This window comes from Chiloscyllium plagiosum, chromosome 2, assembly GCF_004010195.1.
Source record: "Chiloscyllium plagiosum isolate BGI_BamShark_2017 chromosome 2, ASM401019v2, whole genome shotgun sequence".
In the NCBI taxonomy this organism is placed as follows: Eukaryota; Metazoa; Chordata; class Chondrichthyes; order Orectolobiformes; family Hemiscylliidae; genus Chiloscyllium; species Chiloscyllium plagiosum.
The window spans coordinates 144,290,824-144,312,349 of NC_057711.1; the positions used below are offsets into that span (position 1 = coordinate 144,290,824).

The 21,526-nt window shown below is 42.2% G+C and overlaps 1 protein-coding gene across 2 annotated transcripts in view; it reads right to left on the minus strand.

Annotated features, from left to right (window-relative positions):
- Positions 1-543: 543 nt before the first annotated feature.
- Positions 544-21,526, minus strand: part of npffr2a (neuropeptide FF receptor 2a) — a 114,730-nt gene continuing 93,747 nt past the window's right edge. For both annotated transcript variants that reach the window (XM_043720466.1, XM_043720477.1), the window contains exons 2-4: positions 16,411-16,748; positions 9,252-9,351; positions 544-1,443 (exon numbers count right to left, since the gene is read on the minus strand). In XM_043720466.1, coding sequence (XP_043576401.1) covers positions 600-1,443; positions 9,252-9,351; positions 16,411-16,738 — 1,272 coding nt within the window. In that variant the 5' untranslated portion in view covers positions 16,739-16,748 and the 3' untranslated portion in view covers positions 544-599. The remainder of the gene's footprint in view (positions 1,444-9,251; positions 9,352-16,410; positions 16,749-21,526) is intronic.

A 21,526-nucleotide genomic window follows, 5' to 3' on the forward strand; every position in this document is an offset into this window, starting at 1 on the left:
AATTGAATGGGAGCAGGAATAGGCAGATGCTGAGTGGGAGAGAGTTGGACAGAGAGAAGTGGGGGAAGATTTGAGGGAGAGAATATTAATATCTTCAATTTTATTAGATAGGTGAATGTTCACACCTACAGCAATATCTGTCAGAGCAAAGTCTCAACCAATGGTTTCCTGTTGATTAATCTCTCACTCGTACAATTGGAACAATATTCCACCCATATCCAATTGTCCATAGTGCCTAACGTGGTGGAGAAAAGGTATCTCTCTCTGGTCACTGCAGTCCTCCTTCTCTCCTGGTTCTGACAATGTTCACCCACCTGGTCGTTCTTTAACCTGGCCGATTCTTTCCTGATGTAACACTTTTGGGATTTGTCAACACTGGACTCTCACCCCCAACCCTTCCAGTTCTAGATAACAATCAAAACCCCATGAACCCAACAGTGAAGCAAAGTGTTGTTATTTACCTATGCTTAACTCACTGTACACATTTACAAGTTGTGCTTTTTTGCCTAGCAGGGCTTCCTTTGTTCAATATGGTGGGAAAAGCATTATACACTCATAGTAATGATTTTAGCTTTGTACAATCGCTGTGGAACGAAGCTTTATGAACAGTTATTTATTCCTTTGTCCAACACTTGAAGGGCCAGATTTTCACTCTGCCTGAATGCGTTTTTGTCTGCCCGACTTGTACTGCAATCTTCTACAGCATCAGAGTTGCTTGTTGCAGGATCTTGCCCAACTTTGTTCTGCGCTGTTAAAATGAATTTGTTGGAGTTCCGATGAGAGTAGGTCTCTTGGTGCTTGACCTCGGCCGAGCACAGCTGAAACTTGAAGGCGGCCTGAAACCCTCGTCGGAAATTCTTGTTGAAGTAACCGTAGATGATGGGGTTGACACTGCTGTTGCAGAAGGCTAGCCAGTGGGCAAAGGGATAGATGTACAAGTTGATTATTCTCAACTGGTTGTGGGACAGCCTTGTGTAGTCAGATAGCATCATCAGAGTCCAGAGTGGGAGCCATGATAAGGCGAACAGCAGGGCTACTGTGGCCAACATCTTGATTACTCGTTGCTTTTTTTTCGACACGGTGCTGCTGTTTTCCTGGTGAGATCCTTTGCCAATGGGTATGCTGGTTTTAAACAACGCAATTCCTATCCTTGCATACATGATGACCATGAGTGCCAGAGGGGCCAAGTAAATGTTGGAAAATAACACGGTGGTGTAAATCTTCCTCATTTTTGGATCTGGCCAGGCCTCATAACATTGGTAGCAAGGATATATTTTCCCACTACTTTGGATAATCTTTATGCTGTCAGGCAGTTTGATTACTCGTAGCATGATTGCAGAAGGACAGATTATTGAGACTGCAAGAACCCATATGATGACGATAATGATGGTCGCAACAATCACGTTAAGCTTTTGTTTGAAAGGATAGACAATGCATCTGAATCTGCAAAATAAATGACAAAAAAGGTTTTGTTAATACTCAGATACTTTCCATGGTTTGTAGATTTGTAGTAACACAGGTATGTAGCAGAAAGCAAAGCAATCCTTATGGCTAATTTTAAAGCTAGATTGGGCCACTAGGAAAAGGCAGCACGGTGGCTCAGTGGTTAGTATTGCTGCCTCAGCGCCAGTGACCCGGGTTCAATTCCACCCTCAGGCAACAGTCTGTGTGGAGTTTGCACATTCTCCCTATGTCTTGCATGCGTTTCCTTTGGGTGCTCTAGTTTCCTCTATAGTCCAAAGATGTGCAGACTATGTGGATTGGCCATGCTAAAGCGTCCAGGGATGTGCAGGCTAGATGGATTAGCCATGGGAATTACTGGGATAGGATAGGGGGGGAGGGGGTCTGGGTGAGATGCTGTTCGAAAGGTTGGTGTGGAATTGATGGGTTGAATGGCCTGCTTCTACATTGTAGGATTTCTATGAGGATTACCTCATGAAAACATAGCGATATCAAATAATTTGTAAGGTGGCTTATCCGTGGCCAGTAAATTTTAGGCTCCATTTTCTGTGCAACTACCTAGCATGACGTTTTATAAGCAACCTGGATAATTTCAGAATAAGCAGAATAATGAGCTCAATCATCAATTACAAAAAGTGGATCTGGAATGGAGTTTTGATTGCAAGGTGTGCACAGGAGATGTCTGAGTGACAAAATTATTATATTCAACTTGCAAGCGTAAGTCAGCTCCCAAACTCTGCTCCCTGGTACCCCACTTACAGGAAAACCAAAGAACTGTGGACGCAAGAAATCAGAAACAAAAAGTGAAATTGCTGGAAAAACTCAGCATGTCTGGCAGCATCTGTGGAGAGAGAAAGCAGGGTTAACATTATGGTCCAGTGACACTTTGTTCAGAACTTTTTCTGTTCTGAAGGACTGTCACTGGACCCAAAACATTAACTCTGCTTGTTCTCTCCACAGGGGCGGCATGGTGGCTCAGTGGTTAGCACTGTTGCCTCACAGCACCAGGGTCCCAGGTTCAATTCCAGCCTCGGGTGACTGTCTGTGAGGAGTTTGCACATTCTCCCCGTGTCTGTGTGGGTTTCCTCCAGGTGCTCTGGTTTCCCCCCACGGTCCAAAGATGTGCAGGTCAGGTGAATTGGCCATGCTAAATTGCCCGTAGTGTTAGGTACATTAGTCAGAGGGAAATGGGTCTGGGTGGGTGACTCTTCGGAGGGTCGGTGTGGATTTGTTGGGCCGAAGGGCCTGCTTCCACACTGTAGAGAATCTAATCTCAGATACTGCCAGACTTGCTGAGTTTTTTTTCAGCAATTTCTGTTGTTGTTCCCCATGTGCAGATGTATATAAAGCTTTCTTTACAAGTGAATCCAAACTTATCGGAATCTGAAAAGATCCAAACTGGAATGGTTCTCCTGTTGTTAATTGTCAGTCAGGATGATTAAGTTGTCAATCAGAATGACCTAAATCATCAATATAAGATTTCAAAAGGACATATTCAATATATCATAAATTAAAATCAAACTATATTAAAAAAAAATCAGATTCTACAGTTGTTTCCTATGTCCATGGTAGTCACCCTGGTACCATGGGTGTGATTTTTTTTTATGCAGACAATACTTTTAAAGAGAATTGTATGAACTGCAGTAGAAAAGTTATTTTATATTTCCGAAGAGCTGTATGTGGCAGCAATCAGAAGGCACTTTTTAAAAGACTTTTGAAAGGTTGAAATATATTTACTGAATACTGAAATCTTAAATTGTGCAGAAAAATGATGATAGATTACTGTTTATATGTTGAAAATTGAAAGTGCAGTTCTATTATTCCCAAATGCTTTCATAGTTCATTGTGATGCTGCACTTACTTTAAAAACTTTGGGCTGAGTTTTACGTTTCTGATTTAGAGTGCAAGTTGTGTTGAGTTTTTAGAAGTATTATGATGTTGAAGGCATGTACTGTACCTTTAAGAGAGAGTGAAGGCTGTTTTGCACTGACAGCTTGCAGGCACATGTCATGTGATTGACTAGCAGTCTCAGAGTGTACTGGAAAATTGAAAATATGTAACATTTGGCTGTGAAACAAATGCCTGACTTTTGATTGCTATGTTTTCACAACAGTTCGAATTTAACCAATCAGTTAAAAATTATGCCCCAAGATACTAAAACCCAATCAAACTTGAATTTTACTGTTTTGACAACATCAAACCAATAAGATGATCTGATGTTAGGGGTATAAAAAAAGCCAGCATTTTGAAGGTTAGCCAGAGACAGAGCAATAAACCGCTATCTCAAGTGCCATTCAGAACACTCTCAATCAAAGTTACCTTTTTCATAAGAAGTTAAAAATTACGCAACACCAGGTTATAGTCAACAGGTTTATTTGGAAGCACTAACTGTTGAGGTGCTGCCTCTTCATCAGGTGGTTGTGGAACATGATCATGTGACACAGAATTTATAGCAAAAGGGTACAGTGTCATGGAGTTGTAATGATATATTAAACAACTTCAGTTAAAAATCACTCAACACCAGGTTATAGTTCTTAAGCAAATTTAGATTAAGTCTTTCATCTTTTAGAATAGGATAGGGTGGGTTTCAATTCTTTAATATGTAAATCCCAGAATTACATTCTCAATTTTCTTCATTTTTATTGAGAAGCATTTTACAGCAAAAGATGGAAGAGGATCCTGGGAGATCTTCAGCTGAAGGAAGACAGGCACTGATGATGACAGCTGCTGTCGGGTTCTGAAAATTAAGTTGATGTAATTTTAATAGGGGATTTTATTGGATCAGTATATTGTTATAGAGTTGGAGGTAGATAACAGATTTATAAGAGAAAGGAGGTTGAGAGCAGTAAATAATTGTTGCTTAATGTTCACTTTTAGAATTAAAGGATTAAAATTGATATTTTTCTTTAAATAGTGGAATTTGGACAGTTCTCTGTCACTTATTCTTTGACAGATTACGAGATGAGGCGAGCCCTTCTGGGTGTTTGGTTTAATTAGCAGAGGGTTCACCATCGTGTGGTAACAGGAGGGAATTTCACTGCCAGACCCAATGGGTTTCTGACCGTATCTTACCAAACACACCGCACTAACTGCCCTATAGATTCCCTCACATCTGATTTCCAACCCATTTTACCATGTACTGTTCCTGAAGTAACCTTCCACTCAGCGGGTATCCACTCTGAGACCCGCTCTCCTTGTTTCTGCATTACCTTTGAAAAGCAGGAAGGCTGGCACCTGGCACTGCCCTCCTTGATTTCAGAGACTGTAAGGAGAGATGGCTTAGGAGGGCAAGTGGACATTTGCTTTCTTTGACCTTTGACATGAAGGTCCTGGTCAATGGTGCAGTGAAGAAGTGTCTCGTTTCTGGAGAGCTATTAGAAGAGTTTGCACTGCCAGACAGTGCCAACCTGGTCAGGGATTGCTACCTGGGTCAGTGTCATTTTGACAGTGTAGAGGACTGGGCTGCAGTGCTCTCAGAAGGTCAATGACCCTCACTGCTCCACCAGAATAAGTGTCATACTCCACATTCTGCTCCTACACACTCACCCTATCTCTGCCACCACACCCACCTCCCTTCAGGGCTTGTGCACTCACAGACACTCTGTTGCATGCAACACCTTGCCTCACCATTAATCCTGCATCCCGTCTGCTCTACCGCCTTATTCCTATGGGACATTTGCACATCTTTCTCCCACAGGCACCACATTAAAAGCCATGCCATTCACTGTGTCTTATTCATTCTCCCCCTTTATGAAGACTGGTATAAGATGCTGCCTTATTTTGCTCTCCCCCGAATGTTGGGTCTTCCTGTGGACTTCACTGAGGAGTACTCTGCCAAGACATTGAGACACGGCTGTCTGTGTGGTGCAAGATGAGGTGTATTTGGTGTGGCCGACTGCCATGTGGCGCAGCTGTGACACTGACGTGGCACACCCCAGTGTGGCAACCTGTATGTGCCCTTGTCTGGGGACTGCTGAACAGCACGGCAAGCTGCTTGGTTGTGGGACTGTGCCAGTTACCATCGCAATGTGTGGCGAAGTAAGGCATGTATGCTGCAGGAATGCAGTCTACAAGAGCGAACTAGAAGCCCTGGTAGACAGCCTGTACAAACTGCGGCGCCTATCTTGAAGTGGTAACTGTAGCCGATTCAGCAGAGCAATTCTGGCGACCATGCAATTCTGTGCTTTCAGGGTGCACTGACAGTCCATTGGAGAGCTGCCAAGATAGTGGAAGGGTTTGCCAATGGCTGTGGTAGAAGGGTATGTGCAGCTGTTGCCCTTGGGTGGTGCCCTGGGCTGTAGTTTGAATGAGGTCAACTTGGAGGAAGCGGTGAGCTGAATCCACCAGTTACCTGCTCTGGTTTCCATCTCTGGTTGTCATGATGGCTTGTTTGTTGGGTGAGATTGGCAGCAGAATACTGATGAGGTGAGTCAGGTATCAATAAGGAGATGGCACCACCTTTTCTCAGTTGAACACTGCTCTAGTAGATTGCCAGTGCTGTTAATGTCCAGATTCAATGATGTTCATGGCAAGGAAGGCACCTTAGGAAAAGACAAACTGGGCAATGCCAATGTGCTGCTTCAAATCTTGCATAGGACAGATTGTGTGTTGGTTCTGTCTCCGGAGCACCTTAGCGTTGATCCTGCCATACTGATTTCACAGCTTCTGGAACTCCTTCATGTGGGCTCACAATATCCCACAAATAACATCTGCATAAGCTTTCTGGGCAATTGCTGCCCCAGACTTGGTGGAAAGGACATGGCATTTCCATGAGCCCATTATTGCTCAATTGAAGCTAATTGCTCCAAGTGGGCAATTAATGAGCACTATAGATCTCTTTCCCGCTCAACTCTTATGAAGTGCCTTAAGATGCCGTATTACCGTAAAGGTGCTGGGACATGCATGTTGTTGCTCTTGGTAGAGTAATACGTGAAGATGTACCACTTCACAAAAAATGGTGTCTATTACATCTTCTTCTGATGTTTTCTCACCTGAGCCAGCCCATTGCAGACTTCTGCAGAAATTTTGGATGTAGGAATGTAGGAATTAGAAACAGGAGTAGGCCATTCAGCCCTTCGAGCCTGCTCTGCCATTTAACATGATCATGGCTGATCTTATCCTGGTCTCCACTCCACTTTCCTGCCAGCTCCCCATAGCCCTTTCTCCCACTTTTCGTCAGAAACATCTTTATTTCTATTCAACTCTGTTGATTGATTCTACCTCCACTGCGTTCTGGGACAGCAAGTTCCACAGATTCACAACCATCTGAGAGAAGTAATCTCTCCTCAGCTCAGTTTTGAACTTACCTCCTCTCACTCTATATCTATGTTCTCTTGTTCAAGACTGTCCCACAAGGGGGAAACATCTGTTCAATGTCCACCTTATTGATCCTCTTTGGCATTTTATATACCTCAATCAGATGTCCCCTCATTCTTCTGAACTCCAGCGAGTAGAAGCCCAAACTATTCAACAGCTCCTTGTAAGACAGCCCTTTCATTGCTGGAATCAATCTGGTGAACCTCCTCTGAACTGCCTCCAGTGCCACCACATCATTCACAGAATCATAGAGATGTACAGCACAGAAACAGACCCTTCAGTCCAAACCGTTCATGCCGACCAGATATCCCAACCTAATCTAGTCCGACCTGCCAACACCCTGTCCATATCCCTCCAATCCCTTCCTATTCATATACCCATCCAAATGCCTTTTAAATATTGCAATTTTACCAGCCTCCACCTCTTCCTCTGGCAGCTCATTCCATACTCGTACACCCTTTGTGTGAAAATGTTGCCCCTTAGGTCTCTTTTATATCTTTCCCCTCTCACACTAAACCTATGCCCTCTAGTTCTGGGGATAGTGAAGAAGGTGTTTGGTATGCTTTCCTTTATTGGTCAGAACATTGAGTATTGGAGTTAAGAGGTCATGTTGCAGCTTTACAGGACATTGGTGAGGTCTCATTTGGAATATTGCATGCAATTCTGGTCTCCTTCCTTTAGGAAAAATGTTATGAATCTTGAAAGGGTTCAGAAAAGATTTACAAGGATGTTGGAGGATTTGAGCTATAGAGAGAGGTTGAATAGGCTGGAGCTGTTTTCTCTGAAGCATCGGAGGCTGAGGGGTGACGTTATAGAGGTTAAAAAGTCATGAGGGGCATGGATAGGATAAATAGACAAGGTCCTTTCCCTGGGGTGAGGCCTCAAGTAATGAGACCATAACTGGACACAATACTCCAGGTCTCGCCAACGCCTTATATAATTGTACCAACGTTTCACATGGTAGTCCACAATACAAGCTCTATGTGCAACCCACCCCCGTTTCTACCTTGAAATTGACATTCAATTACACATTCCTGCTGTGTAAAGTGTCAGGTGTGACTCTGTTTTTACCTCTCAGTCAAAAGTTGTGAGAACATGCCACTAGGGACTTGAGTTGGGAATGTGAGGTGTTTCAGGCAGGATGAATAAGTGTGGTGTGGATAGTGATAGCGGCAGAGGAAGGACACACTGTCACCGTAAAGGTCCAACATTCTAAATAACCCTCGATAAGATCTGTGCCTTGTCCTGCAAATGATACCTTTGTCAGGGAAAAGAAACACAACTCTGTTGGGTCTTGTAAATAAGGCCTCTCTCAATTGTTGGATACACCTGCGGATGGATGATTGAGTAATTTGGCAGGAACCTCGGGCATTGGCTTGGATACAACACTGGTGAACTTGACAGCCATGGGAACAGCTGTCTGTGTGACAGGAATTGTTCGTCACAATTCTAAGACAGCTTCCAATGTAATCCTGAGTCAGAGAAGTCATGCCTGTCTGAGCTGTGCATGCTCTGGGTTTTTAAATGTGGTAAATATAAATGAAAGAGCTTGCTTTTATATAACACATTTCACAGTCGTCACCCCAAAGACACATCACTGTCCATTAACTATTTTTTTCTCAAATTTTGCCATTGTTATTATGCAGCAAATGCTATCTTTACTTCACAAACAGCAAGATTTCACAACGGCAATGAGATAATAATTAGATAATATGCTGCAGTCATAATGGTTGAAAGACATGGGGGTTAGCATTCTTACAATGTCGTGGGTTTAAATTTCATTCTCGGGACATTAGCAGAAACTCTAAGCTGATAGGCCTCCGCAATGTTGAGGGAGAGCTGCCTTACAAATGAGATGGTTATTGAGGTTCCCTCTGCCTTCTTGGGTTGATTGAAAGATCAGCTGATACTATTGGAAGGAGATTATAGAGTTGAAAACAAAAAAATGCTGGAGATCACAGCAGGTCAGGCAGCATCCGTAGAGAGAAAGCAAGCTAATGTTTTGAGTCTGGATGACTCTCCGATGAAGAGACATATCGACTCAAAACATCAGCTCGCTCTCTCTCCGTGGATGCTGTCTGACCTGCTGTGATCTCCAGCATTTTTTTGTTTTCAGCTCAGATTCCAGCACCTGCAGTAACTTGCTCCAAGATTATGGAGTCCTTCTGATCAATATTTTATCCTCAACCGACTCTAGACAGATTATCTGATCATTATCTCACAGTTGAATCCAAACTATCCATCATGTTTCTCATTTTCCAATTGTAATCATACTACATAAGTATAAAATTAGCTGTAAAGGACTGAGATACGTCTGAAGGTTGGGACATAGAGCTAAATCAACGCAATCACATTTTTCAACTTCAAGACCAGTTCTACATTGTGCACACTATTCTCAATAATATCTCAGTACTAGTGATAACAGTAGGTCATAGCAGTCACATTTTCCATGTTACTTTCCCACATTCACCTACCTGTCTACAGCAATTGCAACTAGGGTAAAAACTGAGGCTGAAACAGAGATTCCTTGAACCAAGCCACTTATCTTGCAAACAAAGCTTCCAAAGGGCCATCCTGTAAAACAGAGTAGACATCATGTCAATCATTCCGGGGAAATATAGCAAAGACGACCATGTTCCAATTAGTTTCTACAGAAATAATAGCAGCTCTTAATTTACTTTCTAAACAAAAATATTATCACATTATACAGACGCTACATCAGTTCTTTAAAATATTGAATGCTAATTTAAGAAGGATGACCCCTACAAGGTCCAGACTGGTACAGGCAAGTGATCCTAGACAGAAGTTGACACCCACTGTTATAGATTGCCTAGAAATACCACCACTGTGACTGCCATAAACCGACCTGCTGTGCTTTTCCAGCACCACTCTAATCTAGACTCTGATTTCTGGCATCTGCAGTCCCCACTTGTGCCATAAACTATGTCAGTCCACCTATTCCATAAAACCTACCACTGCGCAGCCAGAGCACTGGATGATGGGTCCATCAAAAGAGCAAATCCGAAGCCTTTAGTGAACTTAGTTGTCAAATTTCGATATTACTGATATTACATATCTTGTGACAGCTCGGACAAAGGATCTCTGTTCTAGACTCTATTAGGCTAACCTGGGTTATTAGTTCATCATCCAGCAATGCAGAATCCCGCTTCTCCACAAAACTACACATACTCGGTCCCAGATGTCCAACCACCCTGAGATCATTCTTGTGGAGATCATTCAGTGTCAATGAAAGGACAAGGGCAATTGTAACGCAGAAAACATGCTGGAAACAACATCAAGAAAATGTCATCACTTATAAAGAATGCAGAGTGGGCATTCTGGGAAGGGATCACCTGGATGGATTTTAAGCCCAGTATTCCTGGTGTTGGCCAATTTGTGCACAAGTTATAAAGTACAATCAGAAATTGTTATAAACAAAAATATCCCCCAAGACCACCAACAGGGATGACTACCCATTATTTAAAGTGGCTTTGCTGAGGCATTGAAATGAACACATTAGTTCTACACTTAGTACTCTGTGCCCAAAGGTCACAAGACTCAAAGACATCTTCAGTAGATTTTCCAAGAATGAAGAAGCATCAGATCATAGTGATCACACTGCGTTAGCAGTGGAGGCACATTAACAAGGCTGTGGATAGTGACCTTAATGTTGAATTATTGCATGGTGCAACATATGTAGGTGAAACATATGTCATAGGCTCTGCCAATGGACTGAGGAATGGCAGATGAAGTTTAGTTTAGATAAATATGAGGTGCTGCATTTTGGAAAGGCAAATCAGAGCAGGACTTATACACTTAATGGTAAGGTCCGGGGGAGTGTTGCTCAACAAAGAGACCTTGGAGTACAGGTTCATAGCTCCTTGAAAGTGGAGTTGCAGGTAGGTAGGATAGTGAAGAAGGCGTTTGGAATGCTTTCCTTTATTGGTCAGAGTATTGAGTACAGGAGTTGGGGGAGGAGGGTCATGTTCCAGCTGTACAGGACATTGGTTAGGCCACTGTTGGAATACTGCTTCCAATTTTGTCCTCCTTCCTATTGGAAGGATGTTGTGAACCTTGAAAGGGTTCAGAAAATATTTACAAGGATGTTGCCAAGGTTGGAGGGTTTGAGCTATAAGGAGAGGCTGAATAGGCTAGGGCTGTCTTCCCTGGAGCATCAAAGGCTGAGGGGTGATCTTATAGAGGTTTATAAAATCATGGCTGAGGGGTGATCTTATAGAGGTTTATAAAATCATGAGGGGAATGGATAAGGTAAATTGACAAGGTCTTTTCCCTGGGTGGAGGAGTCCAGAACTAGAGGGCATAGGTTTAGGGTGAGAGGGGAAGATATAAAAGGGATCTTAGTGGGCAACCTTTTCATACAGAGGGTGGTGTGTGTATGGAGGAAGTGGTGGAGGCTGGTACAATTACAGCATTTAGAACAAAGAACAAAGAATAAAGAAAATTTACAGCCCAGGAACAGGCCCTTTGGCTCTCCAAGCCTGAGCCGATCCAAATCTACTGTCTAAACCTGTCAGTCAATTCCTAAGCATCTGTATCCCTCTGCTCCCCACCTACTCATGCATCTGTCCAGATGCATCTTAAATGAATCTGCCGTGCCTGCCTCTATCACCTCTGCTGGCAACGCGTTCCAAACGCCCATCACCCTTTGTGTGAAGTACTTGCCACGTGTATCCCCCTTAAACTTTCCAACTCTCACCTTGAAAGCATGATCTCTCATTATTGAATCCTTCACCCTGGGAAAAAGCTTGTCTCTATCCACCCTTGTCTTCTATACCCTTCATGATTTTGTAAGCTTCAATCAGGTCCCCCCTCAATCTCCTTTTTTCTAATGAAAATAAACCTATCCTACTCAACCTCTCTTCATAGCTAGCACCTTCCATACCAGGCAACATCCTTGTAAACCTTCTCTGCATGCTCTCTAAAGCATTCACATCCTTTTGGTAATGTGGTGACCAGAACTGTACATAGTACTCTAAATGTGGCTGAACTAATGTCTTGTACAATTTTAACATGACTTGCCAGCTCTTAAATCAATACCCCGTCCAAAGAAGGCAAGCATACTATATGCCTTCTTGACTACTCTATCCACCTGTGCAGCAAACTTCAACTTTAAAAGGCATCTGGATGGGTGTCCGGATAGGAAGGGTTTCGAGGGCTTTGGGTCAAATGCTGGCAAATGGGACTAGATTAGGTTAGCATATCTGGTCGGCGTGGTTGGACTCAATGGTCTGATTTCATACTATACAGCTCCATGACTCTATAACTCGATGAATGTAACCAGCTAGATACTCTGGAATTACTTGAACTCATCGTGTAGAAATACTGTTTGGTGATGATCAGAATAGGAGAGCTTTTGGACTTTGGTCTCATAGAATGTTTTTCAAAAGGAAAATGTTGCAACAGATCGGCACTTCACTAGCAGCCACCTAATCTGGATAACAGAAAGGAATCTGCCACTTCAAACTGGGCAACTGGTAAACAGTAAGAGGACTGAATATAAAGATGATGCATTTGGCCTGAACATCATTATTAATCATCTCAGTAATTTGTCATTGTGGGGAACACTTGTGTGTAATAGTACCTTTCAGTATTGTTGTCTCTGTTGTAATGGTTGACTTTGCAGTGTGCCTGATGGATTTTGCATGCAAATTAGTCATTGAATTAGAGACATGAGTGATTGGGTTGTGGAGGTGAAAGGAGAAAAAAAAACTAACAGATGATTTGGTGGCGCAGAAAAGCAACTCTGGAAAAAGAAAAGCACCTGCCGCTCATGGGCTCTTGTGGCACAGCAGTAATGTCCCTACCTCTGAGCCAGAGTGTCAAAGTTCAAATCCCACCTGCTCTAGATGACTAACAGTCTCACTGAACAGGCTGCTTGGGAACTTTTCTATAAATATGTTAGAACAGACGCAAGGCATTTAAATGCTACAGAACAGAGGGGTTTGCAAGTCCTCATCCATGAATTACAAAAAGCTCGCATCCAAATTCAGCAAGTGATCGGGAAGACAAATGGAGTGTTGACGCTTGTTTCAAAGGAAATGCAGTATAAAAGTAGGGAGGGTTTGCTAAAATTATATAGTTAGACCACAGCTGGAATACTGTGAACAATTTTGGACCCTTTATCCAAGGAAAGGTATGCAAGCATTGGAGGCAGTTCAGAGAGCTTACACTGCCATGTGTGGAGGGACGGTATTATGAGAAGGGAATGAGCAGATTAGGTCTGTACCCATTGGGATATAGAAGATTGAGAGGAACCTTATTATTGAAACATAAGATTCTTAGAGGACTGGAAAGGTTAGACTGGAAAGGTTGTTTCTCCTTGTGGGACAGTCTAGAGCCAGATGGAATAATCTCAGAATGAGAAGTCACACATTTAAGAGAGAGATGACCCAAGAATTTCCTCTCTCAGAGAGTAGTGAATCTGTGAAATTCTCTACTAGAGAGAGTTGCTGAGGTTGGGTCACTGAAGACTAAGATAGTTTCTTTATTACATAGCATCCCTACAGTGTGGAAACAGGCCCTTCAGCCCAACAGAGGGTCCACAACGACCCTTTGAAGAGTAACCCACCCAGACCCATTCCCTATTATCCTATATTTACTCTTGACCAATGGGCAATTCACCTGACCTGCACATCTTTGGGAGGAAACCTACGCAGACACGGGGAGAATGTGCAAGCTCCACACAGACAGTCACCTGAGACTGGAATCGAACCCAGGACCCTGGTGCTGTGAGGCAGCAGTGCTAACTACTGAGCCACCATGCTGCCCATTCTGTGAAGGAATCAAGGGTTATAAGGAAAGGGTAAGAAAGTGGAGTTGAGGATTGACTAATCAGCCATGATCCTAATGAACTAACTTGATACTTATGCAGTGCTGAAGAAGCAATGCTCTGCTGTGGATTTCTGAGTTGATTAGATTACTTACAGTGTGGAAACAGGCCCTTTGGCCCAACAAGTCCACATCGACCCTCCAAAGAGCAACCTACCCAGACTCATTCCCCTACATTTACCCCTGCACCTAACACTACGGGGAATTTAGCATAGCCAATTCACCTAACCTACACATTTTTGGACTGTAAGAGGAAACCCACGCAGACAATGTGCAAACTCCACACAGACAGTTGCCTGAGGTGGGAATTGAACCCCGGTCTCTGGTGCTGTGAGCCAGCAGTGCTAACCAGTGTGCCACCATGCCATTGTTGAACTGAAATCACCCGTGCCTTCTCAGGTGAATGTTAAAGATCCCACAGCACTGTTTGAAGAAGAGCTGGTGATTGTCATGTAGTTGTTTTTGGAATCTCTTTGTCTGTAAATTGGCTGCTGTTTGCCTACGTTCCAAAAGTGACCCTACTTTGAAAATACTTCATTGATTGCTAAGTGATTTGGGACATCTTGAGAATGTGAAAGGTGCTACACAAAGGAACAACCAGTTTCTTTTCTTAACAGTATGATTATCCCAGCTGAAATGTGCTGCACACAAAGCAATTATTCCTGAAATTTGATCTGGAAGCTTATCATTTTACCGGTTCAGCAGATACAATTAATTTTGGCTTTGAAGTATTTGTGGATTTGGAGCATTATGTTGGGGACTAACTGAGAAAATTGCTCTCGTATCTCTGAGATTTAAGTTTGAATCCATCTCAGAATGAAACATTGAGGTTGTCTCCTCCTTACAGCACAAGTTGGCAATTGCAATGAACTTGACCAGTCACAACATTACGGTATCCTGCGAATATTGTCACTTTTTGAAAGTTCACATGGATTACTAGAGTTGAAAACAACAATTTTTTCTGAATGCAAGTTAATTGTTTTTCAATTAACATCGAGGTTCTTTTGAATAGATGTTGGTTCTGGGTGTCTGCTTGTTAATGAGTTGTCAACCTGTTCTACATCTTTCCTATTCATCTTCAAAGGAAACGAAAAGGCAGGAGAGACATAAAACAGAATGCTGACTTGCTATTGTCTGTTTTGTATTGCCATCCAAATTGAAGACAGAATACAGAACATAAAACAGTGTAGCACAATACAGGTCCTTTGGTCCACCATATTGTGCTGAGCATTTATCTTAATCTAAGATCAGCATTAATTTAAGATCATTAAGATCATTAATCTAAGATCATTAATCTACGATCTTAATCTAAGATCGTCTAAGATCTATTTCACTTTTGGGGCGAAGGTAAGAAGTTGTTCCATCTGGTATCTGGGTTGACACTTTCTATTATTCCAAAATAGATGTGAGATACCCATATGGACCCTGTGTAGTTTCCATCTTGGCATACATCAAAGGAATTGCTCAGGAAATTGAGTTTTACTCTTGACACTTGGGGCCCTCTGGAATTCTCCATTTAAATCAGACACTTCCAATAACATAAATACAATAATTACTGACGTAAAGTTAGACTGTTAAATACATAGTCTAACTCCTGAGTAACTATTAAACAGACCCCATTTGTAAACTCACACAACTCCAACTACACCTCCCCCAGACTCTGTACATCCCCATAGACCCTACCATGACTCTGCTTTGGGACCCAACCCCTTTAGATCCAGGCAAGATCTGCCCCACTCTCCCAACCCCACCTGCTGCTAGACTTGCCTCAACCCCTCCATCGTTACCAAACCTAATTTCTCCCACTCACCCTGACTTACCCAAAACACTGCATCACATGCCTTTCACCATGCATCTTGGCACAGTATCCACTTGGCCCACCACCCAATTCCCAACTGGTACCCGAGCACCTACTCACCTAAATCCCTAGCCCCTGCTCATCTTGCATTCTACCCTGGCACCATTCTCTTCCTCACTCCTCTGGCTCTCTAACATCACATTTACCTTATAAACTTACAGTTTGTCAGCAGCTGTCAAAGTGTTTTTAATTAATTCTTACCACAGGATGAGGACAGTGCTGGCTAGGCCACCATTTATTGCCCATTCCTAGAGGGCAGTTGAAAGTCAACCACATTGCTGTGGGTCTGGAGTCACATGTAGGCCAGACCAGGTAAGTATGGCGGTTTCCTTCCCTGAAGGACATTAGTGAAACCAGATGGATTTTTCTGACAAGGTCATCTTTAGATTTTTAATAAAATTGAATTCAAATTCCACCATCTGCCATGACAGGATTCAAACCCTGGTCCCCAGAACATTAGCTGGCTCTCTGGTTTAACAGATAATACCACAAGGCCATCACCGTAACTGGTGGTTGTAAGGGTTATCAGGCTCTGTTTGCCTTCCTCTCACAGCTATGTGCTACAGAACAACTGCCAAGTCAAAGTACAGTTCCGTATTTTCTCTCAGAAATGCACAGCTCCTGTCTTTCAGCTTAATAAAAAGCAACCTGCATGTGATTGCACTTGTTGGAAACCATAGCCCAATTTTCTTTTAAAAAGTAACACACAACATCTCTACTTCAATTTGATAAGCACAATTTCACCTCCCAAAATATAAAGAGATATTTTCAACTTTTCTTTTAAAGTTGAAATTTAGGTGCATTACATGATCTAATAGTAGAGAGGTCCATGTCAGTTTATAATGGACGTTCGCTCTCTTCCCTGGAATTCCCAAAATGATATTCCCAATACTTTTTTGACTAAATAGCCAGTACCATCCACCTACCTGTCAGGATGTTGTCCACGAGAGTTGTAGGCATACAGAATATTCCAACAAGAAGGTCACTAATGGCAAGGTTAAGGATGAAGAGGTTGGTGACTGTCCTCATGTGTCGGTTCCTCACCACAATGAAACAAACCAACCCATTTCCCAGCATGCACAGCAGGAAGATGAGAAGGTATGATATAATGAAGACCGTGGCAACTGAAGATGTGTGTTGGTAAAAGGGAAGATACGTAATGTTGCTCTGAAGATGAAAATAGGATGTTGACCCATTTACAAAGAGTGAGTGATATTCTTGGACTGAGATGTTCTGATCCAATTCTTTGTTCATCGTTGTGACTCTATAATAAGAGAAGACAAGACGATTAGACATGATTTGGAGATTCTGGTGTTGGACTGGGGTGTACAAAGTTAAGAATCACACAACACCAGGTTATAGTCCAACAAGTTTAATTGGAAGCACACTACCCTTCGCTGTAAACTGTAAACTTTTGCTATAAATTCTGTGTCTTACAATTGTGTCCTCCACAACCACCTGATGAAGGAGCGTCGCTCCGAAAGCTAGTGTGCTTCCAATTAAACCTGTTGGATTATAAGTTGGTGTTGTGTGATTTTTAACTTAAGACGGTTAGAGACATTGTTCATCATCTCACAGCTGAATAGTCATCAACATTTTCAGCATTCTACTTCTAAGCCTGTGATACAGTAACCTTCAGGACTTTAATAACTGCTCATGGATTGAAAGAATCAGCAATAACTCTTTCTGGAATAAACTATTTCTTGAGAAGAGAGGGACAAACTGTTATAAAGGAATCTAAACTCCTGAGAAAAAGGAGTTGAAGCAACATAAACAAACTGCTGTCTTGTGATGCATTAACAATTTAGAAGAATTTCACGAGTTATGGACAGGACAGGTTGTGTTTCAAACAGATAGCCGACACCCAATCTAACAAGGAAAAGAGAAGCTGATATATAAGCAAGCTATATTCCTGGTGACTTCAGAAGTGTAATAAGTAATGTCACACTGCAAACTTAACAAGACAGAGAATCATATAAGAATTCAACTTATGGATTTTTAAGCAGCAGAACTCCAGAGAACCACATTACACAAGGATCAAACTCTGGACATACACAGAGACAGATGCTGTTGGTTGGAATTCACCATTACTCGAGTTATAACCAAATTGAGCAGTGAGGCTTAACTTGCTTAGGGGCCTTATTTTAGTTACTACATGCAATAAAGTTTAAGTAATTGCTTTGGTATTTGATTGCCTATGAAATTTCTTAATAAGTAACTGAATTAAAGAGAGCTTGTGGTAATTTACACCAGCAAACTTATATATTAATATGCAATACAAGGTGTGCCAATCTCCTGTCTGTCAACTTCCTGAGTTAGGCATTGGAGTTGACTATATCCAAATCTATTAGAATCAATGACTCACATTTGACAATGACTTTGAATTGGAAATGATTATTAGGAACAATCCAGCAATGAAAAAAAAACTGAAACTGCTAAAGAATTCATAAGCTTTATTTAAAATATGGTAGCTGAAAATGTGTTGCTGGAAAAGCACAGCAGGTCAGGCAGCATCCAAGGAGCAGGAGAATCGACATTTCGGGCATGAGCCCTTCTCCTGCTCCTTGGATGCTGCCTGACCTGCTGCGCTTTTCCAGCAACACATTTTCAGCTCTGATCTCTAGCATCTGCAGTCCTCACTTTCTCCTTTAAAATAAGGTAGACAAGCAGGAGGCTGGAAGAACACAGCAAGCCAGATAGCACCAGGAGGTGGAGAAGTCAACACTTCAGGTGTAACCCTTCTCCAGGAAAGTCTAGTTATTGTCTTCACCTCATCTCAGAAGAAAAAATAAAGTCCAAAACATAAGAAGGATTAAAAACACATACTTCATGATAATATTTCAGAAAGATGTCACCTGGTGGCTACTGGACATTTTGTAAAACACAAATAAGGAGTGCTTGTGATCCATGTTGGACCAGATGAAAAAGTTAGAAAAAATGTTCTGCAGAGTTTCAGAAACAGAGCCTCAAGAGGCAGTTGTCTCAGGATTACTTGTGGTACAACCTGCTGATGAGTATAGAAACAAGAAGTTTGGTGAAGATGAATATCTCGTTGAAGAATTGTTGCAGGAGGGAGGCATTCATATTAATGGGCCATTGGGAGCACTGGAAGGGACACTTGGACAAAGTGGACATGTTGAACTTAGGCAGTCCCATAGCCAGTTTTCTAACAGTGTTGGGGAGTATTTTATCCATTTCAGTGGAGGAGAGGAATCCAAAAACCCTGCAGTGAAATCAGAGGATAGCAATGAATGAATGGCAGTAAAATTAGAAAAGTTCCAAAGGTTCAGGAAAATAACAAGAGGCACTCAACAAGTGTTAAATTGGATGCCTGCCAAATTCCATAGTATAAATACTAAGACTGACAAGTTGCAGGCACAAATAGCTACACGGGTTTATCGCTTTACTGCATTCAAAGAAACATGGTTCAAGCAAGATCAGCAACAGGGCTGTAACATTCTGGGTGCCAACGTTTCAGTAATAATGAAGAATGAATAGGAGGGGATGCATTAGTATTGGTGAAAGATTAGATTGCAGTTCATAACATAATGAATATGCTGAATTATAGTAGGATTGGATTTACTCAAAGAGAAGGGTAATTTTTTTTAGAGCTTCGAACGGTCTGAAGGGGACAGATGGGCAAACCTTCTGGCAAAATTTTGAGATGAATCAAAAATTGGGTTGTAATATTAGGAGACTTAAGTTATCCTAATGTAGATTGGTGTGAAGGCCAATTTGCTTATACACAAGAAAATGTTCTCATCAGTATATGTCTCGCTAAACAAGGAATGTAATAGTGTTGGATTTGTCTTGGATAATTATGAAGGCAAGTGGCATGAATTTTAGCAGGAGAGTATCTAACTAACAAGTGATCTCAACATAATCCAAGTCTTTTTGGAGAAACATCAGAAAACTTGACGGAGAAACTTCTCAGTGAGGGAGGGAAGCTACTTTAAGGAAGGTTCATGCACAGGTTGATTGGAAAAGGCATTTTTTTCAGGGTGAATCAATGATGGAGTGACTGGGACAAAATAGCTCAGTTATAATTGAGATGCATTGCTTTGAAGGGTAAAATAGGGCATCCAATACTGACGCTCCTGAGATAACAAAGTAAGTAAAAGTTAAAACAGTAACAGGGGGCTTCTTTTGAATGCCAGGAGCAAGATTCAGCTAAGAACCAAATAGATTATGCAAAGTACAGGAGGAAATGTAAGAAGTTAATGTGTTAGGTGGAGACGTTACAAGAAAGGATTAAATCAATGAGGTGAATTAAATCAAAAGCCCTAAAACGGTTTAGAAACATATAAAATTTCTGTCATTAGGCAAGGGAACAAAGAGTTGGGTCATTTAGGGATCCAAAAGGTATTGTCATGAAGTGACACAGATCATAATCATGATAACAGCGTTTGATCGGTATATTTTCATAAATATTTCCAAAGGTTATATTAAAGAAAGAGGCAATTGACTGAACATAGTGGTAGAAGTATTACCCCTGCTGAAAGTTGCTGCATCACCAGGTCCTGGTGGAGAGCATCCTCAGCTGTGGAAGTTGTTTAGGGTAAAATAGTGCTGGATGCAACCATTCAAGTCCAATTGGATTCAAGAGTAACATTAGAGGATAACAGGATTGTTCATATTATAACAACATTCAACAAAAGGGATGAGAGGTAAATCAGGAATTTTCTTGCAACTGCAGCAGTTGAGTGAAGGCTCACTAAATTGGTTCCTGGGATAAGAGATGGAAATGTGTTGCTGGAGAAGCGCAGCAGGTCAGGCAGCATCTAGGGAACAGGAGAATCGACGTTTCAGGCATTAGCCCTTCTTCCTGCAGAAGGGCTAATGCCCGAAACGTCGATTCTCCTGTTCCCTAGCTGCTGCCTGACCTGCTGCGCTTCTCCAGCAACACATTTCCATCTCTGATCTCCAGCATCTGCAGACCTCATTTTCTCTCCTGGGATAAGAGAAATTATGAGTGACCGAGTAATTGCGCCTGTGCTCCCTGTAACTCAGAATAGTTATTAAGACATAGAAGTTTCTAAACGGGCTTTGGGGCTGACAATGAAGAACAGTTTCCCCAGGGTGGCAAGGCTGGAGTCCAGGAATAAAGTCCCAAACATCTCAGACTGAAACGTGGTTAGATTTCTTAGAGAGTTTTGAATGTTTAGATTTCTCTAACTCAAAGATTGCTCCATCGTTAGATATATTTGAGACTGAGACAAGCAAAAGTTTGATCTCAGGGAGTCAAGGGATGTGCAAAATGCTGAAGTACCAGTGTGGGGGGTAACCATGAAACTCAGTTTCCCTGCCTTTTCCTTTCTTGTAGAGGCTGCTCAAGTGCACTGTTTCATCACCCCAGGACTTCTTTCTGCATCTTTCCACACAAATGGAGGAGATGTGATGCCTGTCCTTTCACTCCTTCCCTGTTTCTCACCATCAAAGGTCCCAAACTGTCCTTCAAAGTGGAGTAGAGATTTACTGATACTTCTTTAGTGTACTGTATTTGCTGCTCACATTGTGTTACGCTGTACATTTGAATAGGTAAAAACAATGACTGCAGATGCTGGAAACCAGATTTTGGATTAGTGGTGCTGGAAGAGCACAGCAGTTCAGGCAGCATGAATAGTCAAATACAGACTGGGCGATTGAGTTGTGGAACACCTCTACTGAGATGACAACCAAACATTCGAAGCTTTTAATTTTTGTTCTCCAGCTAGCTCTCACTCTGACCTTTCAGATGAAGTGTTCCAATGAAGTTCAGAACAAGCTTAAGGAACATCATCATGGTCTAACTATTTCGGAGGCGGCACAGTGGCGCAGTGGTTAACACTGCTGCCTCACAGCATCAGGGTCCCAGGTTTGATCCCAGCCTCGGGCGACTGTCTGTGTGGAGTTTGCACATTCTCCCTGTGTCTGTGTGGGTTTCCTCCAGGTGCTCTGGTTTCCTCCCACAGTCACAAAGATGTGCAGGCCAGGTGAATTGGCTATGCTAAATTGGCCAGAGTGTTAGGTGCATTAGTCAGAGGGAAATGGGTCTGGGTGGGT